This window comes from Leuresthes tenuis, unplaced genomic scaffold (assembly GCF_036924035.1).
Source record: "Leuresthes tenuis unplaced genomic scaffold, fLeuTen1.0.hap1 SCAF_10, whole genome shotgun sequence".
Lineage (NCBI taxonomy): Eukaryota > Metazoa > Chordata > Actinopteri > Atheriniformes > Atherinopsidae > Leuresthes > Leuresthes tenuis.
In genome coordinates this window covers 19402390-19415658 of record NW_027325364.1, presented here as the reverse complement: position 1 = coordinate 19415658, position 13269 = coordinate 19402390, and the positions used below count along the sequence as shown (strand labels likewise).

General features: G+C 40.1%; 1 protein-coding gene across 1 annotated transcript; it reads left to right on the top strand.

Annotated features, from left to right (window-relative positions):
• Positions 1-6465: 6465 nt before the first annotated feature.
• irx4a (iroquois homeobox 4a) lies at positions 6466-12497 on the top strand. The gene is made up of 5 exons (XM_072393320.1): positions 6466-6510; positions 7356-7607; positions 8571-8677; positions 10433-10743; positions 11785-12497. The coding sequence occupies exons 1-5, from the start codon at positions 6466-6468 to the stop codon at positions 12495-12497; spliced, it is 1428 nt and encodes a 475-aa protein (XP_072249421.1).
• Positions 12498-13269: the final 772 nt, after the last annotated feature.

Sequence of the window (13269 nt, the reverse complement as noted above, 5' to 3'; positions counted from 1 at the left end):
GACCCCAGTCTAACTTTCCCACCTCAGAAATGGAAGTATCCCAGAATAGAATATGCAGGTGTTGTAACGATGGGCAATAATGGGTAGAAAAACCTTTGCTTTATCGAGAAGAAAACTCAGAAGAACCACAGGCAGGAATCTCTGCCATGAGAAAGAAAAAATAAAAAGTAAAAATAAAAAGATAGAGACAAAAACATTTGCAAAGTACATATGTGGAGAGTAAAAAGCAGGAGGATAAGTTTTCATTGACTAGGCCTCTTTGAGGCCTATAGCAGTATGACTAAATTAATGGCTCTGGGTTATCCATGTCCACTATATAAAAAATAAAAGTTTTAAGGTTAATCTCAAAGATAGAGAGGATGTTTCTATCAGACGATGTCTGGCCCCAAAACTCAAACTGGAAGCTGGTTCCTTAAGTGAGGGGCTTAAGAACAGAAGGCTCTGCCTCCTATTCTACTTCTGGAACTCTATGAACCATACATAAGCCTGCAGTCTGTGAGTTAAGTGCTCTGTTGGAAAAATAATTAAAATATGATGAAGTTTGGTCATTAAAAGCTTTATATGTGAGGATAGGTATTTTAAATTCTACTCTGGGTTTTACAGGTAATCAATGAAGAGATGCAAAAATTGGAGAAACATATTTCCTGCTAAATCTCATCAGACCTGCAGCATTTTGGATCAGCTGGAGGCTTTATTTTAATTCATTTTTTAATTTTTTTTAGCAAAGCAACTGCTCAGCTGCTCTGAGGTCAGTATATCAAACATGTGACATGCTCAGGGGACAGGCCCAATGATTTTGTAAACAATTTCAGATTTTCAAGTTTATCTACGAACACCTTACATCCGCAGGTCTTGGCCAAATGTCAGTATCAACCATTGACTGGATTTCTCCTTCAAACTTTAGCAGGAGAGAATCTGATATAAACTGTCCCAAAACTCATGTAGTATGAATCCGATAATGAGGGAGGTCCCGCTTTTCTGCATCTGGAAAAGATCTACATTAAAATCATTGAGTTCAGCCCACCCAAATATGTTTGTTGCCAAACCAATCAAAATTTGGGAGAAGTAAATGTTCATCCTAGCACTGGTCAGCCATTATCCACCCCACTTTTATCATCCTGTCCAATCACAAACACACAGAGCTGTGCAGCAAGGCTTTCCACTCCTCTCCAAGGAAACCATCAGCTCAGGTTTGGTCCCATTTTGTGTGAAAAATCACATTCTCAGGCACTTAATTCGCTGTAAACTGCATGGATTGAAACAAAGTGCTATTCTAAATGTTTCCTCTAATTTAAGTGTTTGTCTTTTGGCAATTTGGTATGCACATATCTTTTTGGTGATTGTGTCCTAAAGAACAAAACATTTTAGACAGAAAAGGAAACACAAAAATCTAGCCTTGAACTAGAAATTTGAACCACAATGTTTAGCGTTAGTTTCTCAAAACCTTCATACAGTTCAGTTTTTTATATCCTTTTTACCCCTTTATATACGGACTTGAGTGTTTTTCCTGTAATGACATACTGGCGCTGGTATACGTACTGAGTGCTACTTCACTGACCTAAAAAAGGAATGGATAAGAAAAACTTTCCCAGTCAGTTTTATCAGTGATGACAAGGCTGACTTAGCCAAACTGATAAACAGCACTTTAAAAGAGGCAATTTCAAAGTGATGACAGACAATGTTGACAACTGCACAATTCACGGAGCCATCTTCAGCAGCAGCAGCAGCAGAAGTCCCTAGTTTCATAAAAAGTGCCTTAAGGAGTCCAGCTTGCTATCCAACTCATGCAAAAACCATTAGGGCTTCCGGGCCAAAAGTGGAGAAGAGGGAACAAAAATCATTGTGTTGTTTGAGAGAAGAAATAAGAAATTCTTTGGGAAGATCGTTTGAGATCAATATTCCATTTGGACTCCAAGACTACTAGACAGTATATAGGCTAATGTTGTGCTGGATAAGCATTCTGTGTGAATGTGTGAGTGTTATTTCTGCGACTACAGAAAGAGAAACATGGTAGCTATTGGAAAGCCTGGGAATTGCTTGGGGCTTCGTGTCACTGAGCAAGTTGGTCTGTGCAGCTGTCTTCAACTATTGAGGTCAACTTGGTTTTCTACCTTGTTGACTCAAAAAACAATGCATGAGACAGTGGACCATAAGACATCAGAGCACCGAAGCATTGTCTGCATCAAAGATGAAAGAGAAAAAAGTGCAATTTATAAAGGTAGAATGAAAGCCATAAGTACTGTAGCAAAAGCAAAGAAATGGAAGAAAGCCAATTCTAGATTAACGTGTTATAAAAGGCACAAACATTTCAACAAGAAAGGGCAGATTATTGGAAAACAAAAAGGTGTCAACATAAATCATGAAGAGAAGAAGAGAAAAAAATCATCTACTGAGTTCTTTCACCTGAAGTTAACCCACATTGGGGAGTTTGAACATGTCAGAGGTTAACATCAGCACTATCACTGAACCACACATGAATGAGGCAAATTTCCCATCTCAGTGCTCACTCAGTTTTTATTTTGGAAACATTACGTTGCATCAGATTAAAGGTTAGCATACAGACAGCTATTAACTTATACAAATTTAACAGTTGAATTATGCTACTCTCATAGTCTGTTACAAGTACTTTAATAAAGCTGCACTGGAGTCTAGATACAAATACTGTGACTGTGCAACTGTGACACAAAATCCTAAAAGCAAAGACGCTGGTGTCACCTGACTTCTGATTTTTACTTTGATAACATCATAAGCTCTCATTCTGTTCATAAGTCTCAAATGTGTCATGAATGCAGCATTGTATCACAGCATACTATTGCATACTGTTATATTGGGATCAATATTTCTGTTTTGTTTGAATAAAAAGGCAAGTGATACATGCATGATTGATATAGAAGATGAAATAATTCACAATATGATGGTTTGGTGAAAAAAGTCAATAGTCGGTTGACGTTTGGAAATGCTTATTCAGATTGTGTAGATTTCAGTTGATGAGCAGAATATTACTTGTAAGTCAAATCAGTTTCATTGTAAAATATTCAATAAGAAGACAGTCAAGAGTAAGGGGGGTTTTTAACAACACCGAACAAAGCCCAACAGCAAAAGCAAATTTCAAGAAAAAATGTAAAAAATGTAAAAAAAATGTATAAAATAGTAATGATTTTTAAAAGTTGCATTCACTGTGATGTTGTTTTACACTTTTGCATCTTTTTCTTCTGTATTTTTATCTGAAAAGTTGTCATGCCTTTGCTAATTATTTTTTTTTTCTTAAAGACTGGTGAAGTTGTGATTGAATCGGTGACCTTTGCACTGCAAGTTAACCAGATAACTGTCTTTACAAACTACACAAATCAGTTTCAAATAGCTTAAAAATCGAGTGCAGCTGCAGAGGCAGGCCTCTACAGAACTCCTCAGTTTAAGTTCAGAGCTTCTTTTTCCTACAAGTTAACATCGTTGTCAGTAACTGTTAAACAAGGCGGTCTGATATAGACTGGTGTTCAGTAAATGAGATAAAAATTCCCGCAAGCATTTTACAGCAGCCGTGGCTGTCATGAAAGACTGAGCCTGGAGCCTCACTGACACAGCTGGCCTTTGCTCTGTAACCCACTCACTTTAGGCTCATTTCAGAATAATTTAAGAAGGAAGTTCTGCTTAACCTCTTCTGTCTTTCTTTTTCTCTGTCTTTCTGTGACACACAAACACACACAAAACAGACCCCCCCCCCCCCCCCCCCCCCCCCCCCCTTGTGGCTCATTTGTCAATGACAGATTATCAAAAAAGTGACACCTTTATGATTACAATGTTAGGAATGTTAGGAAACTTTGTAATATGACTTCAGTTGGAAAGGTGATGCAAATTGGCATTCTTTCTTCAAAGTCCAGCCGAGTGGTCATTCAGATCACGCTTTGGTTCTCTTGTCATTTGACAAAGACTGAAACTTGATAAGAGCATATACAAAAATATTATTTATTTTTTCTGTGTCTGCCTTTATGACTTAAATGTTGCACTGGTTGGATATATGGTCTAATATGAGTGAATAAGTTGATTTATGTTGCTCATTGAACATGATAGATATCCCTACATCAGATGACTGCTGAACATGTATCTATCCTAATCTATACAGTAAGGCCATCTTCAAGCTGCCCATTCATCTACATTATTAGTACAACGAGGAAATCCCTCATCTGAAGCTCAGGTTCAATTTCACTAGAAATGTAAAGGGCCTACGCAGTCCCACCATAAAGTGAGCCTCTTTGTCCTGCCAAAAATCATCTTATCCCACACTTGCTCCACTTTATAGGCAGAGCATCCTAGTTTCCCCACGTCTGTCCAAAGAGAGTGAAAAAAACAGAAGCTTCTTTTTTAATCTTTAAACGCTAAACAAGCATGAACTCCTGCCGTCGCTTTTATTTTCCGTCTAAAAGCATACACTAGTGCGCCTAAATATTTTATTACAAGCGCCTGATAACACTGGATAACGCAGTGGATAATGAAAAGGTATACACAGGGGGGAGGGGTCTCTGTGTGTGTGTTAGAGGTCCTGTCAGATTGTACCTTCTGCGCACACATCCGTGTAGGTTTTTATGCAAACGATAGACAAAGCCAGAAACCCAAACTTGACGTTCATATCTCAACGTAATAACACACACCGCTGCTGAAGAGGGAGAGCGTGTGTTAGGTGCGCTCCCGGATCCCCAAAATCAAAGTGTCAACACTTTTCTGTCGCCTCCTCTGCTGAGTGTGATGTTGAAGATAAATTGGGTTCCGCCCTGTCTTAATGCACTGCGTGTCACATTAACCCCAATGAGTTTCTTCCTTTTTTTAAAGTCTAAATTAATAAGACAAAATGGAGCTTTGTGTGTGTGCGCGCGCGCGTCTGTGTGTGTGAGAGAGAGAGGTGTGAGTGAGTGTATGCTTCAGCGCTTCAGACGGGTTGTTAAGGTGGCATTAGAGTTAATGCAAATTAAAAAGGGCTGGCTGATCCCTTTTGACCCCCCCGTTCGCAGCGTTAATGCGGCCATTTGCTTGGAGGTACTCACCCCCTATAATTCAATTTGTCAAAATGAATGAGAGAACAGACAATTTATATAGCCCGCCCTCTCACAGCACCCTGACGGCCTCACAAAATAAAAGAAGAGAAAAAAACAAGACAAAAGTTACTTAACCGAAGCGCAAGCTTCTCCGTCTTTACAGCTCGTCATTACCGCTTTCATCTGTAAATGAAAGCGAGCAATTATTGCGAGGTGCCGGTATCATATTATTATGTTGGCCCCGGTCCCCTAGATAGTCATCAATCACTCTCAATCGACCTGTCACCGGCAGGCAGAGATCCAGCTGGAGAGGAGAGCAGAAGGAGGAGGAGGGAGAAGGAGAAAGAGGAGGAGGAGTACATCATCATTAATTTGAGGAGTGACCCCTGGGGCTATCCACATGTCTCAACCCGGGATTCTCCAAGCAAGACAGCAGCGCGCACCGGCGCCGGCACGCTGGCGATAGCCAGTTTGGGGGGTTTGGTAACTCCAATTTGACGGTTCTACCTGACCAACAACACACGTGAATGAGAAGGAGGGAGGGAGATACACATGATTCGATAGATAGATAGATAGATAGATAGATAGATAGATAGATAGATAGATAGATAGATAGATAGATAGATAGATAGATAGATAGATAGATAGATAGATAGATAGATAGATAGATAGATAGATAGATAGATAGATAGATAAAATTGTATCAGTTTTTTCTGCTCAGTGTATGAAAAACGTTCTCTAATTAATTAAAAATCAATTAGCTCCCTGTATGATTGGTGTCAATGCGGGTGAATGATAAGAATGCACTTAATTATATCTGATGCATTTACACTGAGGCATACGTTTATACTTCCAAGACACTGATTGGCCTAATTGATTGATTGGGGAACATATTCAGTTTAAACACGCAGTTCTTCTGTTTTCCACTCCAAAACGTTGCCTTTATGGGTTGTATTTTTCTTCTCGTCACCCTGAGAAAGAAAATGCATATTAAAGTTACAGTCTGGTCATTTTGAGAGTGGGAAACTTCTGACGTCAGAGTCACCGCCGTTTAAAACAACCTGCCTCTGCTGCTGACGTCTTTTATACTACTTTTTTATAAGGCAAAAATATGTACCTGACAACAAAGTGATTATTCTGGGCAAAGAGACTCGTGTCACTTCAATTCATTTATTCATTTCAAATAGACTTTAAAAAGAAAAAGAGAGGGGATATATTAGATTTTTTTTCCCTTTTTTTAATTTGACCAGTATTTTCCCGGCTGAAAAGCGTTTGAGAGGGGGGCATTTTACACAAATTAAACATGCTGCTCTGCTTCGCCCTATAAGCATCCAAGGAGCCTGTGCTCACCAATCAATCGGTACAGTCAAACAGAGCCGCAGCCGAGTGGAGACCTCCAGTCTCGCTTTATTTCTGGATATTGGGGGACCTCTCTACCATGTCATATCCACAATTTGGATATCCATATTCGTCTGCTCCACAAGTAAGTTCACGTTATTCTATTTGTTGATTAGACTCTTTGGTTTTTATGTCGCCGATTGATTCTCTGATCGATTTAAGCCTGATGCTTTTACGCACTTCAGACAAGGTTCGGGGAGACTTTTAACGTCCTCTCGGCTATTGGAAAGGTGTTGCGTTGCAGCCAGTGAAACCTGTGTCTCTGCCGCGCGAGAGGGGGTAAAAGGGTAAAAGGACGATAACCAGAAACCACCGAGACCCCGACCTCCCGTTCACTGATTTCTGTAAGATAATAGCTGCTCTGTAACGTCAGCCATATGTTTGTCTGCCCTGGAACACACACGCCAACTTGTTCGGCACACGCCGCGTGTGTTTTGCGCCGTAACCCAGCTGCTGTTCTGTTTTGGCTTTGAGCCATAAAAAATCATTTGGGCATTACTTTGAGTATTACGGGGCGATGGTGGGAAAACATGCTGTATCTGTAAAGGAACGTGTTTCATGTGGAAGGACGCCAATAGATGCTTGTTCTGGATACGTTTTACGCGCACAATATCCCACAATATCACACGATATGTTGTGTTTTGGTTTTGAGAATTTGACGTGAAATAATCAAAAAGGGTGAGTTCTCGTAGAGTATTTCCAAAGAAATTAAAACATTTTCTGTCAAAATGTACTCAAATAATGTTTCTTTTTTCTTCTTTTTTTGTCATAAAAGTGAAACAGTTGCAACGTTAAATTCGTTTTCCCCACTTCTAAATAAAAAAAAGTTTCAAACAAACTTGAAGACCAGTTAGTCCAAAGGTATCATTAGCTTCAGTTCAGCATAAAAGGAAACCAATAAGTTTTACAGTTTCTCTTGTTTCCACCCAGTTCCTCATGACAACCAACTCTCTGACCACTTGCTGCGAGTCCACGGGCAGATCCATAGCCGACGCGGGAGTTGCGGCATCCGGACAGACACCGGTCTACTGTCCCGTATATGAGAGCCGGCTGCTGGCCACGGCGAGGCATGAACTCAGCTCAGCCGCCGCGCTGGGCGTGTACGGGAGTCCGTACACCAGCGGTCAAGGCTATGGGAATTACGTTACATATGGCACGGACGCGTCGGCTTTCTACTCGCTGGTAAGCCCTTCACCCGATTCCTCTTGGCATTGATTAATAGAGCCGCAGGGCGCTGAGGCATAAAGCAGGCGATCCTCCACTCTTTAAATGCTTTACACCTTACGCTGCCATCCATTTGCAGTGTGTGATTTATTTGTGTGTCACACTTCAAGCCAGATTTTCATAGCCAACCCGAAAAGGGTACTTTTCAGCAACTCACATTTATCTTCTTATTATGAATTCTTATTAATCTGTTTGTTTTTCCGTTTTAAGACAACACTCAAGTTCAATATTTTCCTTTATTAAGACAAGAATTTCACATCATCAGTATCCTGATGATGTGAAACCAAAGTGGTCAAAACTTAGGCTCATATGGTTTCTCCTGAACTTTTTCTTTGACTTTTGTGTTTGGTTTTTGTTTGGACTTCAAAAGGAATGCATGCAGTGCAAGAATACATAGGCCTTAAGTGCAAAATTGTTGTTGTTTTCATGTTGGTTTTATGTTGAATTAAGTGGTTGCACTAAATATGCTGTGGGAAATATTCAGAAAAACACTTTTACTGTTTAATGAATAACTTGCTCTATAGTAACTTTAAATAAAGACTTGTTCTACTTTAGACCTTCCTGCAGCTCTGCACTCTGCAAGTAAGCCATGCTGTTATTAGTACAAAATTTAAATTTTGCAAGCAAATTTCAGTTTTTAAAAAGTGGAAATGTCTTAGTTTAAACACTTTTGATAGTGGTGTTACCATGTTAACACCATGCAGATCATTTGTTACTGTAGGTTGTTTGTTTCATTCAGCAATACATTTTTTTTCTCAGATTTTTCTGGTGCAATCACCTTTATTGACAGCATCTTTAAAACAAAATCAGCACCCAGATGTCTCACACGTAATTTTTGTTCTTTTCCAGGTGAGTCACTGAATAAACTGCCTTCCAAATTTGTTTCATACTTAAAACATTTGTTTTTACGTGTGATTGCAGGGTACATTTGATACTAAAGATGCCACGGCTTCTGCGCATGCGGGAATAACTCAGGCAACCGCCTATTACCCATATGATCCTACCTTGGGACAATATCAGTACGACAGGTATGTAGTTTGTAAGACAACTCATTTTTAGTCATGTTGAGAATCTCAGTAATCTGACCTCTTCATGTGATCAACTTACTTTGAAATATTGTGAGTCACGTGTTTGGTCACAGTTACGTTAGGGCTAATATTGAGCCATACAAGGACTGCACGCTTATGTTAAATTTTTTTGGGCGACAAACAGAGGATGTAGATCAAGTTTAGGAAAATGGTAACTCTCACGCTTTCACATTGTAGTGCAGGTAGAATTTTCAATATTAAGTCAATCGCTTCTGAGAGGTCAACCCTATTCTCATCAAGTCTAGCAGCACTGCAGGGTGATCACCTTCATCTCGTGAAACGCTGCTTTCCTGATCAGGAGAATTGCTTCGGAGGACCCATGCCCCTGTCATCAAAACAAAAGGCCTCTTCACTTATAGAAACAGCATGCTTGCCATATTGAAAGGTCTTCTCAATAATCAGATAACATGCAAATTAAGTTTGTGATAAGGTTGAAAGAAAAGGTGTTAATGATGCCGTACTTTTCAGTCACCTTTGTTAGACATCAACTCTAAAGAGGCCTGCCAAGCTGCATATGACAGAAAACATTTGCTTTTATGATATTATGTGAAAACAGATCAAGTGTAACATTGCACCAAATTTTTCGTACTGACTTAATATGTTGCCAACTGAGAGGACACTTAACCCAAAGTCTGTGAGGTAGCGTCTTCTGCCAATCATTTTAATTGCAACATCATGAACAAAGAATGTCATCGGAACTTTAGTAAGTCCACAAACAAGAAGAAGCCCAAGCACAAGTTGAGGCACTCCGATAGACAAGCAGGCCTACAGGAGCGCCACACTGTCTGCACTCGTCTTTTACCCGAAGGCTCATCATTACACTCAATAAAGCGATTTTACAGTCTATTTTATCTGCGAGCGAACAACGCAGGGTAGGAAAAGGTGAACGCTGCTCCCCCTTCTGATTCCCTTAGCAGTGCTTGACCTGCACTAAGCTATACTGAGCAATAAAGGAATCATAAAAGACTCCCATGAGAGGGCTTTTACAGCTCACTGCTGACTGAAAATCAACACCATGCATTTTAAATGTGGGTTATGGTTAGTATTTGTGGGAGAGGCAAGTAAAGGGAAAGGAACATGTGCGGCTCCAAGGATCGTTTAATAGGCAATACATTGGAAAATGTAGGACAATAAACTACATGCTGTATATTATTACTGATAAAAGCAACGTGATAGAATAATTTGCATTTTGGATCGAACCTAAGAGACTTAACAGTTTCTTGAGTTTCAATAAAGTGAAACAAAGTCTATCTTGCCCTCATTCCTGTCAGTTTGATAAATTGCTGTGCAGTTAAAATTATTCTAGCAGATCCAGTTTTTTTTTTCTATTTACATATAGTTATATTAGCACACCTTAAATTTTTAACATCGTGTTAAGTAATCATAGTACTTGCAGTATGCTTTGCTTGCCAGAGAAGATTTATTTTCTTTTACATTTTCTTTCAGTGTACACTGTCCAAATTGTCTCTCAAATGACACAAGCTGACAACATGAACTTTAAAATCTTCATGTTAATTAAGCAGCGATGTACAAACAAATATTAGTGCAGTTGTAAGTCTTACGAAACATGTAATGCATCAGTTCATAACAATTCCAAAAGCAGATGGTTCTAAGGAGACAAACTTCCAGGGCAATGCATTGTATGTCATATTTACTCTCTCATTATCATTTTGCCCATGTTCCTCTCATTAACAGATATGGTTCGATGGATGGAGGAACAAGGCGAAAGAATGCCACCCGTGAGACGACCAGCACTCTGAAGGCCTGGCTGCAGGAACACAGGAAAAACCCATACCCGACAAAAGGCGAGAAGATCATGCTGGCCATCATCACCAAAATGACCCTGACACAGGTCTCCACCTGGTTCGCAAACGCCAGGAGGAGGCTGAAGAAGGAGAACAAGATGACATGGCCGCCCAGGAACAAGGGTTCGGAGGAAAAAAGATATGACGATGATGAGGATGGGTCTCAGGAGGAGCAAATGAAAAGCGAGAATAATGATGATGGTTAGTGACAACATGTCTTACTGCACTGCACAAATGAAAAAAAAAATCATAGAGTGTTTAAAAATACATCGAAGTATTGTTTTTGACTACATCACAATTATACTCTGACATTATCATGATACAGCTGATGGTGGCAATTATAATGACAAGAGAAAATTTACTATGAGCACTTCTCTCTGGGAGTGTAAAACTTAAGTACATTCTTTTTTTTTTTTTATTTCTTTTCCCTTCTCAAGAAGGGCTTTCATTTGTTGATGATTGACTTGTATCTATTCTCAAATTGCTAATTATACCACCACATCATGTGATGCTGAAATTGATAAGAAATGGTCTTTTATCGGGAGCTATTTTCAGTGTTACGAATCTCTACACCCTATACTTATGTACTGTATTATTCATGACAATGCAGAAGTCCATGGCACTGTTATAAACGCTAACCACGGCACCATGATGGAAAAGAAATGCAACACAATTAGCTTTATCAAAGATTTTATTTTCATAATATCAACAGCAAATCCAACTCCTAGACTTAAACAAATTAGGAATATTAAAATGCACGTATAAATAAAACCTGCAAGTAGAATAGTTCTGTGGAACTTTTCTGGACAGGCCTGCCACCAGACTTTGGTCAACATGAAGAACTTTATGATGGAGAATCATGAGACAAGCCTCAGTCACACTACACAGGAACCTAGCTTTTGACACACTTGTTTTTTTCATTGATGAAGCTGATTTGTATCGAGTGATTGAGGTTTATATTTCTGATATGGGTCTAAAATGCCAGTTCAGCTTTTAGAATTATATTATTGGAGTCCTCAGTTCTTACAATATTGGCATTTTCGCAGATAAGAATAATTTGTTTTAGTTCAGCTTTCTTGCTAATGCACAGCTCTGATATTGATTTGTTTCAAGTCAAACTCATGTCAGCCAATTTTACAAGAGTTTTAGGAACAAGATACAAGTTGTGTTGTGTGACTGTGTGACATTTTACATTTTAGAGACATGACTGATGTCTCCTTTTTTTTTTTCTCGATCTCCAAGAGACCAGAAGTCGGGCTGATAAGGACCTCCAGCTGAGCGACTTGGATGATTTTGACACTCTGGAGTCTGAAAACTCTGAGTGTGAGCTGAAGCACCGATACCATATGAATACACACATGTCCACGACCACAGCCGACTGTCCCGCCGACCACCTCGTCAAGAACGCATCTCTGAAAATATCCCTCCCTGTTTCTCTCGGAGGGGAGCAGGACTTGAGCAAAAGTTGTCTCAAAACGAACCCGGAGGACTTCCAGTCGGACAGCAGACAGCAGGCAAAGTCGTGCTATAATCAGCAACAGCAACAAGGGCACCAGATATTAGACGGCAAACCTCGGATCTGGTCTTTGGCCCAGACCGCCACGTCTCTGAACCAGACTGAATATCCGTCCTGTATGCTGAGGTGCCAGCCACCGCCCTCATCCCTCACCCCGTCCCCCTCCGCTACCTCACCAGTGACCGGCCTGGACAACAGGCAGGACTCGCCGGTTACGACGCTGAGAAATTGGGTGGACGGAGTTTTCCACGATCCCTTGTTCAGGCACAGCACATTGAGCCAGGCTCTGACCAACACCACCGTCTCTTGGACCGCGAACACCAAAGGCGCCATTCTGGAGGCTGAGAGGAGCGCGGCGACATTGCAGCAGCATCAAGACTCCCCCAAAGATAGTGCCATGAGTTTCCCAAAAAATATCAACAAACTTTTCTGCTCATAACATAACCAAATGACCCTTTACTGCAAAAACAGAGAGACTTTTTCAGACTGAAAGCTGGGTGGAAAGCCTATTGCGTCTTCATGACTCCCTTAGCCTATGTTTTATTCGTTTGAAAGCAACTGTAGCCACCTACTGTTATATTGGAGTTACACAGGGGAAACATCCGGATCATTTTGTTTATTTATTTTAAACGCACGCACAAAAGTAATTGAAGTGTATAACTAACAGTTTACAACTCGGAAAAAAAGTAGGTCCGAGGTTTACAGGAGTTTTCTGTTTGAATTTACTTTCTTATGCGCATGCAAATGTAATTGAATATTATTTAAATATCAGCAGATGGTTATCACTGTTAAAAGAAAAAAAAAATCTCACAAATGCACTGCTCTCTAGCGAAGTGGATGGGAGCGTTTCAACTTTGTTCACTGAAAATAAAAGCAGTCGGTTTCTGAAGAGCGCTTGTCATGTGGGGTTAATGGTGCTGTCCAGGGTTCTGAAAAACTGACCGACCATTCTGTTTTCCTGAAAACTACGATTTGATTGCCTCACCGCTGTAAAATACGGTCTTATACACGGCAGAAATACGATTATTTTTCTTTTTTTTTAAGGCAACCTGTTTTCAAATAAAGCGCTTACTCAAATACCAGTTCATTCTTAAATCAGGCGCGAATTGCAGCTCTCATCCTGCTTTTTTTCCCAGAAAGCATTCACTCTCATTTAGTGACAGCAGGAAAATGAAGCAGCTCGAACCCCAAGACAGAACAATATCAGTATC

Bases quoted from the DNA above. Each gene is read 5' to 3' on its own strand.
- irx4a (XM_072393320.1), top strand. From the start codon at position 6,466: ATGTCATATCCACAATTTGGATATCCATATTCGTCTGCTCCACAA. The intron at 6,511-7,355 runs GTAAGTTCACGT...GTTTCCACCCAG, and splicing joins CATATTCGTCTGCTCCACAA to TTCCTCATGACAACCAACTC. The intron at 8,678-10,432 runs GTATGTAGTTTG...TCTCATTAACAG, and splicing joins GGACAATATCAGTACGACAG to ATATGGTTCGATGGATGGAG.